Source organism: Sorex fumeus, unplaced genomic scaffold (genome assembly GCF_029834395.1).
Source record: "Sorex fumeus unplaced genomic scaffold, SorFum_2.1 ptg000063l, whole genome shotgun sequence".
Classification (NCBI taxonomy): Eukaryota; Metazoa; Chordata; class Mammalia; order Eulipotyphla; family Soricidae; genus Sorex; species Sorex fumeus.
In genome coordinates, this window is record NW_026606120.1 from 74120831 (window position 1) to 74138505 (window position 17675).

The following is a 17675-nucleotide window of genomic DNA, read 5'->3' on the forward strand; positions in this document are numbered from 1 at the left end:
GGGCGTCAGAGACCTCACCCCACAGTCCTTTCTTTATCCAGCAAGCCCGCTTCCCATCCTTCCCGTAGAACTTCAGCCGCTTCCCGCTCCGAACCTCTCCTTTTTGGGCCAGAGGGAGGGATTCTCCTAGATTCCCACGGTCCAACCTCCTGTTGGGCGCGGCCCCTTTAAGACTCGCCCTTCCTTTAGGTCTAGTAAGGCGAGGGGGGGCGTGCCCCCGCCGGCCCGCCTCTGCCCGGCGATTGGCCGGCGGGCGGCCGGGGGCGGGCCCCGCGGGCGGGCGCCTCCCCCCACACCCCTGCCCCGTCCCCTCCCCTCCGCCCCCCAGTCTGGGGCTCCGGGTAAAGTTTCAGCCTCCGCACGTGACTCGCCATGGCCGCTGCCTTCGCCCCGCGCCCCTGAGCCGCGGCCCCCCGGACGGCTCCTCTCCCGGGACCTGCACCCCTGACGCCGAGCGGCCCCGCGGCGCGGGCTCCGGGCGGGCGGCCCCGTCGGACTGCGGCGAGGTAACCTCCTGCCCGGGGGCCTTCGGGGACCCCAGCCCCACCCCCACGCCACTCGCGCCCCGGCGGGCGGCGGGGTCCGCGCGCGTGCGGCCGGCCGCGGGGTCCCGGGCGCCCCGTCGGGCCGTGGCTCGGCGGCGGCGCGAGGCGGGGGCAGCCCGGGGCCGGCGGCGAGCAGAACCGGGAACTCCGGCTGGCTCGCCCGCCCGCCCGCCCGCCCGCCCGCTCGCGCTCTCTCCCTCGCGTCTCTTCCCGAACAAGCAAAACAAAAAGACTTGCAAACCTGTTTGGGGAGAGATCGGGTGCCCAACGGACCGGCCCCCTCCTGCTCCCCCCACTGTTATCTGAGCCGCGCTGTGGTTTGGGGAGCCGCGGCCCCGGGGCCCACCCCCACCCAGGCAGTCGGCGGGGGCGGGGCCCGCTCAGCTGGTGTCCCCCGGTGCCGGTGCCGTGCGTGCGGGGCGCCCCGCAGGATGGGGTGCGGGGGTGGGGGGAGCCTGCGCCCACCTGGGTGGGACGTCCGTCGCTGGTTCTGGCTACCGGGGGCGGGGGTTGTGCTCGTGGAAGCCCTTTGGAGCGAGGGGAGGATGGAGTCGACTGGCTCCGGGGAAGGGGGGCCGCCGTCTGCAGCATGGTGCCACCCTCCTCGGGAAGCTGTGAGCCAGATGTGTATTTGGGGGGTGCCGGAGGAGCACCAGCTAGACTCTGCCCCCTGCTCTCTCTGGGCACTGCCCTCATGGTCAGACGGCTTCTGCAGAGCGGGACAGGCCCCGGTATGCTAGTCTGGGAAAGGGTGTCAGCTCCTGGGTGGGGGCGCATCGAGCCCAGACCCCAGAAGCCCACCTTGGAGACATGTCTCCCCACCTATCCCGTCTGAGATGGGGTGCCCAGTGTGCTGGGCACGGAGGGTGTCTCTCCTGCCCCCCAGGGCTCCTGCCTGCTGGCTGTGTACTTGTGTGTTTGGAGGGACCTGTTCCTGAGACTGTCCCCCTTTACACCCAACTGTGTTGCCCTGACCAGGTGTAAACAACCCCCGTTTATACCCCACCCACTCTTACTCCCAGTGTTTCCCAAAGTGGTTGATTCTGGTCTCTCCACCAGTGCTGGAATGGTCTAGGGCGGTCATAGTAGCCGTGGGTGTAATTTGGAAACTCTCAGTTTGGCTTGTTTCTTTAAAGCAGGTAGCTTTCTGGGGAGGGGGTGCTGAGTGAATTTTTCCCTGAAAAGCGGTGGTAGCCAAGAGGCTTGGTTGGAGACCCTTTGCACCCTTTCCTTAACTGTGTTTGCACGGAGTGGGGGTCTGGGGGCAGGGTTGTTCCAGGGAAGGACAGCAGAGCTTACTAGGAAACTGGGGTTCCGGCCCCAAACCCCCCAAGCAGGGCCTTGTGATTGATGGGGTGCTTGATGCGGGGGAAGCCCCAGGCTGAAGTTGGGGTGTCTGGGAACTGTGGGGCTTCCCCTGTGAAGGATGGAGATGAGTCTGGAGGGGAGGGCGGACCAGAAGAAGGAGTATTTGAGGAGGTTGAGGAAGAAGGTGGGGGGGCGTGGTGTCAGGGAGCTTGTGGCTACGAAGGAGGTGGGGGTGCTGCCTGGGAGTGTGGACAGCACTGGGGCCTGGTTCAATAGGCTGTGGATGGGGGTCTTGGCTTTGGAGGGACAGGGCGGGTGTGAGTGAGTGAGTGTGAGGTGGGCCCCGCAGGGCTGCAATGTGGTCAGAGCAGAGGCTGTGCGGTTCGAGAAGAGCCAGCTTTAAGCATTCACCTCAGCCCTTCACTGAGGTGTGTCCCTGCCACCACCCGGGACACCTCTCTGTCCCCTCCTACTCCCAGCCCTGGGCAGCTGGCCTCATGCCTGGCCTCCCCCACTGGGCACAACCACCCTCCTGTCCCCAGATCGTCTGTGCCTTGACAGGGCTCATCCTTCTCAGGCTCCTGTGCGGGAGAGGGCCTTGTCTGAGCACCCCAGCAGGCCGGTTTTGGAGGGGGGGCTTGACCTGTACCCCAGTTGATGAGATGCCCCCAAGCCCTTGGTCTGGGAGCCGGCCCTCCTGTCTGGGTCCATCTGCAAGCTGCTCCTTGCTAGGAGACCCTTCAGGGCGGTGGTCCTGCTTCCCAGGACAAGCTTCAGGCCAGCTCCTGGTCCCCTGGGAGGCAGGGCCCCCGGCAGGCCTCTGGGAGGAAGGATGTGGTGATGGCTGGCGGGAAAGGTAACCTTAGCCTGGATGAGCACACGGGGTCCTCGCTGCTGCCTGGACCCCACCCTCCCGCCTGCTGCTGGTGGTTTGGGAGTGTGGGAATCTGGCACTGGGACCGGCCTTGTCCTGACTTTCTGGGTTTTGGAAAAGGAGTGTGGCAACCGATACCCCAGCTCCCCGGCTTGGCTGCGCATCCGCTCTGACGCCTGCTCGCCCGCCTTCCTCCCTCTGGCTGCTGTCTGGAGCCCACACGGTTCGTGGGGGGATGCGGGTGGGGGCCAGGGCCCGGATACTCTGTGTGTGTCCAGGGAGTGTGCTGGGGGTGGGCTGGTGCGGCGGCGGGTGTCTGGGTGTCCCCGTGGAGCCGGCCGTGTGTGGGACTCCAGACCCAGAGGAGGGGAGCGTGTCCCGTGGAGGTGTCTGTCCCCCGTCTGGTGTGGGTGTTGCTTGCTCCGGCTGGATCCCGCTCCAGTTCCCCCCCCCACCCCCCAGCGGGACCGCCTGCCTGCTCGCTCTCCCTCTCCCTCTCTCTCCCTCTCCGCCACTGGAGCCTCCCTGGCCTGTTCCTGGAATTTGGAGAGGAGGAGGAAGAGGCAGGCAGACAGACCTCCCACACTCTTGCCCGCCCGCCTGGCATCAGGGGGAAATGAAGTAGGTGCCGCGGAGCTAAGGTTTCCCAGGCTTCCCCAGACCGCCCCCCTCCAGTCCCCCTTGTTCTTTGCCTCCTGAGTTCTGGGGCCCAGTCTCACAGAGGGGCCACCGAGGGGCCACGGGCAGCTCCCCCTCCCCTGCATAACTGAGCAGATCTGCCTCATCCGCCCCAGCCTCCGGGACCTCCAGACACCACTGGCTGCCCTGGGAGTGGGTGGGGGATTAGGCTGCTGCCAGCTTGCCCAGCACCTGTTGCCGACCCCAGCCCTGTAATTGGAGCTGGCTGGGGAGGGGCTGCTAAGTGACAGGTGGAATTTCTGCAACTAAGCAACCCCCCACCCCCACATACACACATGGGACATGCCTTCCTCTGGCTGCAGGGACAAGGGGAGCCTGCGCCCCGAGCTGTGTCTACCTGGTCTGATGGGGATGGCCTCTGCTTTGCCTCCCAGATGCGGCGAGGGTGGGGGGGGAGCTGGTTCATTGCCATTTGCCCATTGGACCACCCCCACCCCACCCCCATCCCGGCCCAGCCTGCAGACCTGGGTTCCCCTTGTTCAAGCTGTCTGAGCCTGGTTGCTCTGGCAGGGCCGGGAGGCATGGGGGGCATGGATGGGGTAGTTCTCTGTTAATGTTTTAATTGCATAAAAACTGGGAGCTCAGCTCCGGGCCAGTGGGGAGTCTGGGTCTGGCTGGCCGCCCGGTTTGGGCTAAATATAGTCTGGGACATCTGCAGAGAAGGGGAGGGGGTGGAGGGAGGTTCCATTCCCCCCACCTCCAGCCAAGGTGCCCTCGTCTGGGCGGGCACCTTGGCGCAGGGAGGGGGGTTCCTCAGCGCGGGAGATTGGGGAGTGTTGGCAGGAGGGGGCGCTGGGCACAGCTGAGGTCCTGGCAGCCTGGAGGCCAGCAGATGCCCAGGATGAACCTGGAGGCTGAGGACAAGGCCCAAGTGGGGTGCCCGGGGCTGCTCCCCTGCCCCCAGCACCGCGGAGTACAGGCGGTCCTGGCGTGTCCTGCGCGTGGTGTCACCGTGACCCTGCTCCATACGCCAGACACACACACACACCTACCTTGGAGCGCTCTGGCTCCGCCCCCTGGGCCACTGGGTCCTCTGGGTCCTACTGCGGGTCCCCAGCCCTCCTCCTTCCCTCTGTCCCTCGCCCCAGTGAAACCATCAACCCAGGAATCGAGATTTGTGAAGGGGAAGCTGCGGTGGGGAGTTCTCTGATCTCCAGTCACGGCAGGAAGTGGAGGGGAGGGGGCCGGGGGGGAGCCACGAGTGGCAGGCGCGGGAGGCACCGCCAGCCATCAGCCCCACAACCTAGAGCCCCCCCCGCGCCCCCTGTGGAGGGCAGGGACCCTCCCGCACCCCCTTTCCTTCCAGCTCCAAGATAGGGGGAGGATATAGAGACAGTTGATTCCCCTGGGACTATTAATCTTCTTCACCCCCCCCAGCGGGGGGGGGAGAGTCTTCCTGTCACATGACCATCACTTCCTGTCCCACTGTGGTTCCCGGGATGTTTGTTGTTGGTTGCCATGGAGATGGCCGCCTTGGGCACTTCCCTGGTTCTTGTGGGGAGGGAGCTTCCCCCCCCCCAGACCCACAGTGAGGGGGGCACTTGGGGGGTCTGCCTGCAGGGCTGTTTCAGGCCGAGCGTGTGTGGTCTCCAGTGCCCCAGATCCCCAGGGCCCCCAGACTTCTGTCTGTAGGAAGGAGTCACCGCCACCTACTCTGACTGAGTGTTGGGGCGTCTGTGGCCACGTCTGGCTGCCTGCGGCTGGCTGTGTAACTCCCACGGTGGGGTGCACCCTGCCCCTTCCCTCTGTACAGGATCCTGGGCTCCCCCTTCCCCTTTGACCTCTGGAGCCTTTAGCCCATCCGCCTGCTCACAGAATCCACTTTCCCCGCCAGGAGTTGCAGAGTTACTGGGGGTCCAGGCCAGGATCCTGGGCATCTGTGTTTTGGGGTGGGGAGGAGTCGGGGCAAAGCCTGCACCCATCCTGCCCTGGGGCATTGGGACCCAGCCCCAGGCTGCTCTGGCTGGCTAGGCTGGAGGGGTGAGAGGTGCCCCTGCTGTTGCCCCAACTGAGTGGGAGGGTGTGGTGTAGGAAGTTCCTGGGGGGGTTGATGGATGGGAGGGGGGCTGTGGGGCGCGGCCCAGTCTGACTCAGGCTAGGTCTGGGGTCAGAGCCAAAAGGATATCCTGAGGCAGGAGGGGTGGCCTCCCGGCTTCCCTGCACCCGGCTCCCCGGGGAGCAGGCTGGGAGGGGGCGGGTAGCTGCCTGTCCTGCTGACAGAAGGACGGATGGACGGGCTGCCCCGGGGGTCAGAGGGGACCGGTGCACCAGGGAGGGATGGGGCAGAGCCGAGGGGACGCACGCACGCAGATGCATGCACCCACTCTGGGTGGGGGGGGGCGTCCTCACTGTGAGCATTGAATGGTGGGGTTGGTGCCAGGGAGGGGGTGGGGGAAGCCCCATGCCAGGCTGGTGCGAGGAAGGTGCTTTCCAGGCTGGGGGGGGTCCCCTTTGGTCTGTGCCTCTCTAGTCGCCCACCGGACAGAGCTGCCGCTCTGCGGTCCATACTCGCCTGTGGTCGGCTGCGGCCTGGCAGGCCCTTCTCTTCCTCTTCCTGTTTTCTTCCTTCCCGGGCGGCCTGTTCCCCTCCCGAGGCCTGGGGTGCCCCCTGCCCTTTCACCTACTCTTCTTCGAGAGAAGCCCTGAGGGAGGCTGGCTGGGCTTCTGCGTGGGCCCTTCAGCTGCTCTGGGCTTTGGAGTTCCTGGGCACGTCTCCCAGGATGCTCTGGACACGGCCCCGGGTGGGGGGGGAGTGGGGGGCATTGTGCCGTCCTGCCTGTAGAGACTCCCCCCCTTTCGCTGCGCGGAGCCCAGATTGGCTGGGGTTTGGACTTTCTTGTTCTCCATGCCTGCGTTCAGTCACTGCAGAGAATGAGGGGTGCTTGGAGGCTGGGGGCAGAACCTCGGGTTGGGGGGTGCAGGGGTGCAAGTCAGGAAGGTCTAAGTGCCCCCAGTCCTCCGGGAGTCAGCACAGCATCGTGTGTGTGTGTGTGTGTGTGTGTGTGTGTCTGGATTTGGGGCCACACCCAGCAGTGCTGGGGGCTACTCCCAGCTCTGTGTTCAGAGCCACACCCAGCCATGCTTTGGGGGACTGTGTGATGCCAGGGTGGAAACCCAGGCCTCTGCCCGAGCCCTGCCTATCGCACCATCTCCCTGGTCCCGAGGTGGCACCCCAGACTGGGTTCCGGGTTAGACCTCCAGGCCTCTTTGAGGCTGTGCTGAGGCACATTTGTTGACCAGGGATCTGTGGAGCCAGGGGGAAGGGGCCCTGGGGTCTCTTTTGCCTAAAGTCTAGGGAGCGTGATGGAAGGAGGGCCCCCGAGATCAGGCTGTAGACTGGCTGGGGAGGGTCAGGGCTGAGAGCCTTGGCTGGAGGGGCTTTTGGAGAAAGGGAGTAACTGGTCATCACTGGTCCCCAAGCCTCCTGCTTGGAAAGTGGGGGGGGGGGGAGAAAGGGAGAGAGAGAAAGTGAGAGAGAAGAGGAGAGGAGAGAGAATGAGAATGTGTGTGTGTGTGTGTGTGTGTGTGTTTTCCTGAAAAGTGTGTAAGTTGTTCCAGCTCACTGTTCTGGTTCGAAAGCTGCCCAGACCCGCCCTGCCCAGCGCTGCCAGCTCCTGGCAGGGTCGGGGGCCCCAGGGTCCAGGGCTGAGCTGCTGCCAGGGCGCTGGCATGCCCATCCCCCTTGAGGTTGACTGGCGCCCTGGGTGTCTTTTGCATATGATTCATTTACTGTCTAGAATACTCAGGAAACCCCCAGCTCCCCTTCTTTTGAGGGCCCCCCCAACTTCCTAGCTGGTCCTGGCTGCTGCAGCCGCCTACCTGCCCTCTCTTTTTGGGGAGCTGAGAGGAAACAAATCGAGCAGGGGGCCCAGGCCCACGCTGGGCTGGGAGACCCCTGCACATCTCCCCCCCAGGATGGGGAGGAAATCGCCTGCTTCTCTTCTCATTCCTGCACCCCAGCTGAAGGTTGGATTGCGGTCTGGCCAGAAGGGAATTTGGGAAGGGGGTGTGGTCAGACCCATGCTCACCCCTGGAATATTGGGGTGGGGGGTATGGAGCCTGTGGGTGGGTGGAAGGGTCACGGGAAGGGTGGGAGGCAGGCTGGTGCCTGCCTGCCTGCCTAGATGCTCTGAGGGTCCATTGGGGGGTGGTGCCCTGCTGGAGTTTGCCAGCTCTGTTATCTCCCCAATCACAGCCTCGGAGTAGGCAGCTTCCAGGTGAGCAAACAGGTGCCTGGAGAGGCAAGTGGCCCAGGGTGGCAGCGCCCGGGGTGGCAGTGCTGAGATTTGTCCCTCCCAGCCTCTGCGTCTTTCCTTCCTTTCTGCTGCTCCCGCCTTTTTCTTTGGGGCGTGTGGGGATGCAAGTCACAGAGGAGCATGGGGGAGGGGCCGATGCCTGGGTGGGGGGCTGGCCGCAGGCACCTCTCTGTGCTCAGTGGTGCCCTGGGCAGGGCTGGGGTGCAGGTTGGATGTAGGTAGTTTGTTTTCCCTTTGGTGCTGGTTTCAGTTCTCTGGGGGTGCTTTCTGCACCCTAGGGGTTGGGGCAGGAGGTGGGGCCCAGGCATCTGCCCAGAGGCCCTCTGAACAGCACCAGCACACTCGGCCCCGCCCCCGTCCTGCCTGGCCCATCCCTGTTCCCTGACCAGCCTGGCCCTTGGCCCATTTCTCTGACCTTTACCCCTCCCTGGGCTCAGAGCCCTCCCCAGGGAGCTGAGGAACTTTGCACTGAAGTTTGCAGACTGTGTTGGGCCTAGCAAGGCTCTGCTGGGAGTGGGGGAGGCCTGCCTGTGTGTGTGTGTGTGTGTGTATGTGTGTGTGTGTGTGTGTGTGTATGTGTGTAGGAATGAATATGAGTGTGTGAGTGGATGTGCGTGAGTGAGCATGAGTGTGTGTGAATGTGTTGTGTATAAGTGTGTGAATGTGTGTGAAGGGCGTGTGTGTATGTATGAGTTTGAGTGTGTATGTATGTGAATATATGCAAATGGACATGAGTGTATGTGTATATATACATGTGAGTGTATAATTGTGTATGAATGTATGTGAACAGGCGTGAGTATGTATGTACATGTATGTATATTATGTGCATATCCATTGTGAATGGGCGTATATATGTGTGTATATGTACGTGTGTAAGTGTGTGTGTGTGTGTGTGTGTGGATATGGGTGTGTGTGTATGTGTGTGTACAAGTGCGTGAATGCATGTGAACCGGTACAAGTATGTAGGTGTGTTTGTGTGTGTGTGTGAATGTATGTGAATGGGCGTGAGTTGTGTAGGTTGTGTAGTTCTGTAGGTAGAGTTGTGTGCTGAGTGTGTGTGGGGACCTGATTCCCTGGGCATGAGTTGGGCCTTTAGGGCTATCATGGTCTTTTCTCTGAAGTGAGGATGGGCTCCTGAGGGCTCTGCACTTGGCAGGATCTGCCTCTCCCTGCACCCGCCAGACCTGGGTGGGTCTTTTGAGGTGCGGTCTGGTGTGAAAGGCTTTCCAGACCTGGTGGGCTTCGTGGAGGGGCCCCGGTGTGTGGACCCTGGTGTGTCTGGGTTGCTGAGTGCCAGGGTGCGCAGAAGCAGCGGGCCCGGCTGTGGGAGGGCTGGGAACGGGCGTCTGGGAACCAGGAGGGGGCTGTGGCTGTGGGGAGCCGCGTCTGGGGCTCAGCACGCCAGGTCTGTTGGTGGTGGGTGCAGCCCAGGTGTGGGGAGATGGTATCATGGGGCTCCCTCTCCCCACCTGCATGCCCACACACAGGCCAGGGCGCGCCCGCGTGCTCCTGCCCACCATGCACTTTCTGCAGCGCTCTGTGTGTGTGTGTGTGTGTGTGTGTGTGTGTGTGTGCGCGCGCACACACTCGCGCTCATGCGCTCGTGTGTGTCTGGATCCATGCGGGTGGGACTTTGCCAACCCTCTTTGCCTGTGCCCCTCCATCAGTTCCCTGTGTGTGGGGCCCCACAAGGGTGAGGGGGGCCAGGGTGGCAGCTGGCCCGATGGGTGGGGCTATTCCTCTGACATCAGCTCACTAGGCTGAGGGAGTGGAAGAGGGAAGACGCAGAAAAGGGGGCACCTCCCTCAGGAGACAGGAGGGCCCCGTGACTGTGGTTGCCCCGAGAAAGCAGTGGAAGTTATGGTCACTGACAAGTCTCCGTCCAGGGGGAGTTGCCCCCTCCCTCCCCATTGCACCACAGCCCAGTTTCTGTCCCGATGGGGCCGAGCCTGCAGCCTGTACTTCCAGGGAAGGCTGGGGAAGGAAGGAGATCCTGACTGGATCTCTGGGGCTGTCGAGGGCTACTTCCAGCTTTGCTTGGGGGGATCTCTCGACCCTTTGAGCTTCCTCCTAGCCCCTTCTCCTTTCCTTTAACAGCTTCACTGAGATAGCACCGACCAGAGCACCCTCCCCCCTCACACACACACATACACATTTACAGTCCTCTGCTTGGAGTTATTATAGTTCTAGATTGTTTTCATCACTCAGAAAGGATCGTCGTGTCCATCAGCAGTTTCCTCCTGTGCCACACCTTTGTCCCTGGCCACTACCACCGACTGTCCATCTATGTAGATATGTCCACTCAGAACACTTCACGGAACTTGAATCTGGCCTCTGATAGCCGGCATGCTGTCTTCAAGGCTTATCCTTGCTGTGTATATCCAAACCGAAGTTCCTTCCTTCCTTCCTTCCTTCCTTCCTTCCTTCCTTCCTTTCTTCTCTCCCTCCTTCCTTCCCTCCCTCCCTTTCCTTCTTCCCATTGTCCCTCCCTCCCTCCCTCCCTCCCTCCCTCCCTCCTTCCTTCCTTCCACTCTCCCTTTCCTTCCTCCCGCCCTCCCTCCCTTTCCTTCTTCCCATTGTCTCTCCATCCTTCCCTCCCTCTCTGTTTGGGGAAATCCGGTGCTCCTGAGTGCTTGGTGCTTCCGATAACAGTGGTGTTGAGAACTGAACCTGGGCTCCGGCATGCCAAGGGGGCCCTGTAGATCGCAAGCCCTCTCCCTGGCCCACCTTGTCCCTGTTTTTAGAACAATACAACATTCCACAGGAACACGTAACTAGGTTGAACCTTTTGAGAAATCATCAGCCAGTTCTCCCTGCCAGCCTGGTCTTCCGACCCTTGTCGTGAATCTGTCTGGTGGAGGTGCAGCGCCAAGGCTGTGTTTCCGCGGGCCGTTTCTCTGTCCTTCTCACCTGCCCTTGCATGTGGGTCAGCTTGCAGAGTGACCTGTGTCACTGGGCATCTGCCGCTCCACCCCGGGCACCCAACCCTACTCACTGGCTCTCGGCTCCTGTCTCTCCTGTCCCTTCATCAGATCCCCTCATTGCATGGTGGGGTCTCAGGGCTCCTCTCTGCCCCTCGCCCCTGGGCGTCAACTGTGCATGGCCTCTGGTCCCAGCTGTGCAAACAGGGCGCGGCTTTAAGTCCACACAGATCGGGGGACATCGGGACTTTCATCTGCCGCCCACCGCATGCCCCGTTCCCGGGGTGCCGCTGCAGCAGGGCGGGGGTGAGCTCAGATCACTGCCGGCCACTCTTCTGTTGCTTGGGATGGGGGGCTTGGTCCTCCTGGTGCTGCCCAGGGGTCTTGGTTGCCACTTCCCTATTTGTGCATCCGAGCAGCTCCTCTCCCCACCCGGCCTGTGGGAGCCAGCCAGATGGGGCTCCGGGGCTTGGGTTTGGGGGGAAGTGGTGCGAGAGGGGCCTCCTGGCTGAGGAGTCATTTTTCTGAGAAGTGCCAGTGCTTTGGGGAAGCAGCCTTTCCTCCCCCAGCACACATTCTCTTGTGTTCCGACCTCAGTTAACCCACGCTAGACAGGACAGGGCCCAGCTGCCGGGACCCTCTATGGTGGCACGAGGGCTCCCTGCCCTGCCCTCAGGATTTTGGCTCTGGGCTCTGGCCTGGTCTCCCCCGTCTGTCCATGCTCCTCTGACAGCCCCCGCAGTGGCCGAGTCCTGCTCCCAGTCCGTCTCTGCCAGCCAGGCACCATGCCAGCTGTCTGCTCAACTGGGTGCCACGGAAAACTCTGGATGAGGGAGCTCCACGGGGAATGCCCCGGTGCCCGCTGCTCTGTGCCCACTCACCTGTCTTTTCCTCTTCCCTCAGCCTCACGGGACATGGCCCCCCCAGCCGCCTAGCGGGATCCTGCCTGGGGCGCCCTGAAGGCCAGCAGTGGACCATCCCAGAAGTCCCAGCTCACGGAACCGCTTGAGCCAAGAACCCGGTGTTGGTGCCCGTCTGCCCACCCCGCTGCCCCCCAGGGGTGCCCAGGAGTCTAGGGACATCAGAGGATTGACATTTGCCAGCCTGGGACCTCAGCACCAGGACTGAAGGGGGGGTGGGCCGCCCACCCAAACCCCCAGCGGGCCCAGGCCCCATGCCCCGCGGAGGGGCAGCCTGAAGCCCCCTGGAGCGTCCTGCGCACGACTCGCCCTCCTGACGGCGGCTGCTGGGCATGGCCAGCAACAGCAGCTCCTGCCCGACTCCGGGGGGAGGGCACCTCAATGGGTACCCGGTACCCCCCTACGCCTTCTTCTTCCCCCCGATGCTGGGTGGACTGTCCCCGCCCGGCGCCCTGGGCACTCTCCAGCACCAGCTTCCGGTCAGCGGCTACAGCACGCCTTCCCCCGCCAGTAAGTAGGAGCTGGATGGCTCCGTGGGAGGGGGCGCTGGGTGGGGGCAAACCAGGACACTTCCAGAGGAGGGGCCCCCTCGATGGAGGTGGGGAGGTGCTGGAGGGTGAAAGGTCTCAGCCTAGAGGCTGCGCACAGAGGCCGTTTGCTGTGGGGTGGTAGGGCGAGATGGGCTGGCCCCCGAGCTCTGCCCTTAGGGACCTTATTGATAGCTTCCAGGACCGGTTGCCCGGCCCTAGGAGGCCCCGCTGACCTCTTGGTGTCAGAAACAACAGGTCTCGAGCATGGGGCCCTCCCTGTCTTACTCCATCCAGTGTGTCTGAGACTGGGGCTGGAAGGAATAGACCCAGGCAGGCCCTGGGGCCCCCCTTGGCCTTGCCCCTCCCTGCTGGATCAGGCTCCGAGGTGCTTCCGGGGTGGCAGGAGGGACCCACAGATTGCCTGTCATGGAGGGGGCTCGTGTCTCAGGAGGGGGAGGGTCTCAGGAGAGGGCATGTGGCCCCACTCAGCTCCGGAATGGCCCACTTTTTCTTTCTGCCTCCCCACTCTGCCCTGGGGGTCTCCTGTGGGCTGGGCGGGGGTCCCTGTACCCTTCCCCCGGCTGTTGGCTGAGCCAGGTAATGGGAGGTGGCCGTTGCGCTGGCCAGCTGGCAGCGTCCAGGCCGCAGGCCTGCCAGGCCGCTTACAGTAACTCTGGCCCCCAGGGCCCAGCCGGGCTCCCGGCCAGGGCTGTGGGGAGGAGGGAGTGGGGCCTGGCCTGGGGCGGAGGGGGCGGATGGAAGCGGCCGAGCCAGGCTGTGGACACAGCGGCCGAATGGTCAGTTGCTGACCTGGGCCCCGGGTCCCACCTCTCCTGGCGGGCAGGGGCCGGACCCCGTGGCCTGGACCCCCCGCTGCCCCTCCCCTCCCTGCTGGCAGACTGCCTGGCACCCCGACCCGTGCGCCCGCCGGCGGGACTGGGTCAGTGCCCCCTTCTCGGCGTGGGGGCAGCACATGCGCCCCGGAGCCAGGGAGTCTCTCTGTCCCTAGGGCAGGCCCTGGCTGGGCGCCTCACTGCCCGCACTGGCCAGCTGCCCAGCGCCACCACCGCTTCCTGGCTCGCTTCCCCTGGCAGTGCAGGGAGCACTCGTGGGAGCCGGGCTCCTGGAGGCCCCTGCCCTGCCTCAGTTTCCACTGCCGTCGCTCACAGCCCCAGCCATCCTTCCGTCCACGCTCGAGGGTGGCTGGCCGGGGCTGTGTGTCTGCGACTCCTGAGGTCTTTGTTGACAGGGCCTGGGACTGTGGGGGAGTTAGGGGCTGCCATCCGGCCCCGGGGTGGGGGTAGGCCCCGTGCCCCAGATGCTCTGAGTGCGGGGGATGGAGGGTTCGGGCCGGGCCGTGCTGTGCCGTGCTAGACAGCAGGGCTGATACCCTGCTTTCCTGTCAGTGTTGCAAACTCCTTCCTCTTTCTCCGAGGTGGGTGGGGGCACTTCTGGGTCCTCCACTTCCCACCCTGCTGGTAACCTTTCCCCCTGAGGGCGGGGTGCCCACATTTTGGGCAAGTGGAGCCTTCCTTGGTGTTCCCCACCCAGGTTGGGCAATGCCCCCTTCCTGCCCCCTCCCTCCAAGAGCCCTGGGTTCCCCCCTCCCTGCCGTCTCTCCTCTCCCCCCTCCCTGTCTCAGGGCCACCCTCAGCTTCTGAGCCTCTCCCTGACCTTGTCTCCTGCTGGGAGGGACAGGGTGAGGGGCAGGTCTGCCCGCTGCCCATGCCCATGGACACATCAGTATTCCCTTGGGGCTGGCTGCCTGATGCTCTGACCTCCCCACCCCCCACACACACACCCCTTGTTTCTGTTGTCAGGGGACCCCTTGGTCCAGGGCATGGATCCCTGGCCTCCCTCCTGCACATCAGGCCTGTGTACCGGTGCCCCCCCACTCCCCTGCCTCGCCCCACTCTGTGCTCAGGTGGGACCCCTCCTCCCATTTCCTGCCCAGGTGAGGAGGAGGCTGAGGGGCTGGCTGCACCCCTCAGAGCCTGTGTGCAGAACTAGAAATTCCCCTAATCTCTCAGGGAGCTGGATTGGGAGCCCCCCCCCCCCGCAAATCTCCCGGTTGATCTCTGAGGATGGGGTTCATGGGAGAGCTGGGATTGTGTGTTTGTGGGGAAGGTTGCTGCGGTGTTGTATCTGATGGGAAGGCTGGGGTGAGTGACTGAGTGACTGATTGAGGGGAGGGTGTGTGGATTGGGCTGGAGGAAGTCGGTCTGTCTCCAGCCTCGCTCCAGCTGGAGGGGCGCCAGCCTGTCCTGGGTGCTGGCCTGGGGGCTCCTTGGCCATGTTCTGGGTGTTGCTCCTGGCCTTGCCCTGGAGCATCTGGTGGCCCAGGACCTGGCTTGCCGTGGGTTGGCAGGAAGTGGGCATGGAGGGCTGGCTGTGGGATGCGGGGCCCAGGGCTCTGCTAGGTGCTCACCGAATGAGATGCTCACCGCACCCCCCCCCCCCCCCCCGCCAACTTGTGGTGCGCTTGGGACTTACCCTTTTACAAATTCTTATTTATTTATTTACTTATTTATTGGGGTGGGGGCACCCCCTGGCGCTGCTCAGGGTTTGCTTCTGGCTCTGCACTCAGGAATTGAATTAACTCCTGGCGATGCTGGAGGAGGGGGACCAGGTGGGGAACCTGGGATTGAATTCGGGCCTAGCACCCTACCCACAGTCCTGTCTCTTTGCTCTCCCTTTTACAAATCTTAATCGTGCCAATGCTGGTGAGGGGCCTTGATCCCCAGGACCTGGTGCGGGGGGAACACAGCGGGCCAGGGCCAGTGACTCGCTGTTTCCTCCTCCCCAGGCCTGCAGCCCAGGAGGAGCACTGTGGGGACACCCCCCGAGTGAGGGGAGCAGTGCTCCATCTCCTAAAGCCCGCAGGAAGCCCCCATGCTGGACGCCCACATCGTGTCCCTGAAGGGGGCAGGAGCAGTTACTTGCAGGACCCTCCCCCGCCCCCCTTTTCTCTGTTTTGGCTTCCCCAGCGATGGGAGGCCCCGCCAAAGTTCCGCCCTGTCCTGGAAGTTGCGGATACAATCTGGGCACACCCCTCCCCGCCCCCAAATCTCAGCCGAGCCGCTGAGCTACAGCGCCCGCCCGGGGAACAGGGTGTGAACCCACAGTTCTTACCTAGATTGTTTCCATTCACGGGGGCGCGGGCAAGGGCGCGGAAGCTGGAAGCACGCGGGGCGGGGAGCCCCCAGAGGCAGACGCCCACCGCTCAGAGGATGGGTCTCCTCCATCCTCCACGGGGGCCCTGGAGGCTGAGAGTGGCAGGAGGGTCCGAGCTGCCAGGGGTGAGGGGTGGTGCCCTCCTTCGCCTCTCCCTCCCCCTCAGCCCTCTCTTTCCCTGGACAATAGGAGGGACTGCTTGGGAGGGGCCGGGCCAGCACCGCCTCTCCCCAGGGTCCAAGATGTCAAGCCAAGACTTTAAAGTGGGGGTTTGAAATGAAAATGAGACTCGGTCTTTTATCTCCTGCAGCCGGGGCTGGTGATAATGCTAATGCAGTGGCCTCTCAGTGCTGGAACCCTGCCTGGGGGAGGCCACCCCCACCCCCAGGCCTCTCCCTGAGGCTGGTCAGGGATCCCCAGAGCTCAGGTGGAGAGGAAGCTCCCCGGGGTGCCCCCCCATTCCCTCCTCCCTCTCTCCGTGAAGCTGGGACCCAGGCTAGACTGGAGGGTCAGAATGGCTGAGATTTGGGGGGGATCCAGCTCTGGTGGTCCACAGAACCAGTGCTGCCCTTCTCCCCAGGCCCCCCAGGAGAGTCTTCAAAGGCTGTGAACACTACAGCTGGCTGAGTTCAGGGCTCTGAGCTCAGGCATCACTCTTGGTCCCCCTTGGGGATCCTGAGCACTGCAGGCTGGAACCCTGGGTGGCTGCGTGCATATCAGGCGCCTTCCCTCTCCTTCCCCCCCACCCCAACAGCCGCCCTCCTGTGTGGTGCCGGGCTTGGGGAAGGAAATTTTCCCGGACTCCCCTATCCCCTCTGCTTTAGAGCAGACTGTCCCTGCATATCACTCAGAGGCCACGAGCTGCCAAGAGCCCCAGAGAGCCCTGCTGGCCAGGGTGTGGCACCCAGCCCTGTCATGGGGGTGTGGGGGGCATGTCCATCTGGTTCCAGGCCTCATGGTTTCCTGTCTATTACCCTTTACAGATGAGGTCTGGGGAGAGTGGGAAGCCTTGCCTTGTATCAGTGGGGGCTAGTTCAGCCCGACCCACATCTGCTGAGGTCCTGAAGGTGCTACCAGGGATGGATCGAGAGAGGAGCTGGGGTGGACGGGCTGCAGGCACCCCCACCCTACGCCGTCTCTCGCTGCCAACTTCCCTCTGCCCCAAACAGACACCTCTCCCTGCTTCTCCCTTTCCCAACTTCACATGTCCCTTAAGGGACCTCTAAAATGCTGCCTCTTCCCAGTGTCGGTCACGGATGTCCCCAGTTCCCATGGGCTGGTGGTTTACCTGCTGCGACACTCAGCACTTTGCTCGGCAGTGACCTCTTCCTGCCGCGTCCCCACCTTGATCTGCTGTCCCAGGCACTTGTCCCCCTTATGGGTGCTCCTATGGTGGGGACGGGCCTCACACCCCACTGCTGACTGGCCAGAGCTCTGTCCTGGTGATGCTGGGGGACCACCTGGGGTGCCTATGATCAAACCAGGGTCCGCCAAATGTAAGAAAGCCATCTTAGTCCCTGTACTGTCCCTCTAGCTCAAAAACCATTTGATATTTTTGTTTGAGGGCCACACCAGGTTGTACTCTGGGCTCACGGGATCCTAAGAGATGCTGGAGATCAAACCTGGGTCGGCCGCTTGCAAGGCAAAAGCGTTCCTGCTGGCTTGTCTCCCAGGCCCTCTGCATACTACTCTGCATTCTCAGGACCTAGGCTTGTTGCACATGCCCCCAGAGCTGCCTCTGATGCCTCCTTTGCCCCCAACTTTTGCACCAACTCTGAGCAAACCCAGAGGGATTTGCTCCTCCCTGCCCCCCCACCCCCATCCCACTGTCAGACTCCAAGGTTAAGGCCCCTTGCCCTGCCCTGCCCAGGCTGCTAACAGCTTCCCTAGCTGCTCGAAAAATGTTAATCCCGCAGAAAATCAGATGGTCTCCCTTCTGCTTAGATGCTTTCTGTGTTTTCTTGATTTTTATTTAATATTTAAATTAAATTAAAGAACTGGAGCCATAACACAGCGGGTAGGGCATTTGCCTTGCGTGTGGCAGACCCTGCTGACCAGAATTCGATTCCTCCGCCCCCTTGGAGAGCCCAGCTAACTACCGAGAGTATCTCGCCCGCACGACAAAGCTTGGCAAGCTCCCCGTGATGTATTCAATATGCCATACACAGTAACAACAAAGTCTCACACTGGAGACGTTACTGAGCCCGCTTGAACAAATCGATGAACAATGGAGGACAGTGCTATAGTGCTACAATTTAAATTAAAAAAAAAAATCTCTGGGCCCACACCAGCAGTGCTCAGGGCCCCCTGCTGGCTCTTTGTTCTGGGGTCACTCCTAGCGGTGCTCAGGGATCATCCAGTGCTGGAGATTTCAGGGCTTCCTGCATGCCAAGCCTCTGCTCCAGCTCCTTGAGTCTCTCTAGCTCCTTGCTTATTTTTTAATTTTTT

The 17675-nt window shown here is 62.9% G+C and overlaps 1 protein-coding gene across 1 annotated transcript in view; it reads left to right on the forward strand.

Annotated features, from left to right (window-relative positions):
- RARA (retinoic acid receptor alpha) overlaps positions 1-17675 on the forward strand; it is a 40744-nt gene that overhangs the window by 8096 nt on the left and 14973 nt on the right. Inside the window, exon 2 of the mRNA XM_056127721.1 lies at positions 11507-12033. Coding sequence (XP_055983696.1) covers positions 11856-12033 — 178 coding nt within the window. The 5' untranslated portion in view covers positions 11507-11855. The remainder of the gene's footprint in view (positions 1-11506; positions 12034-17675) is intronic.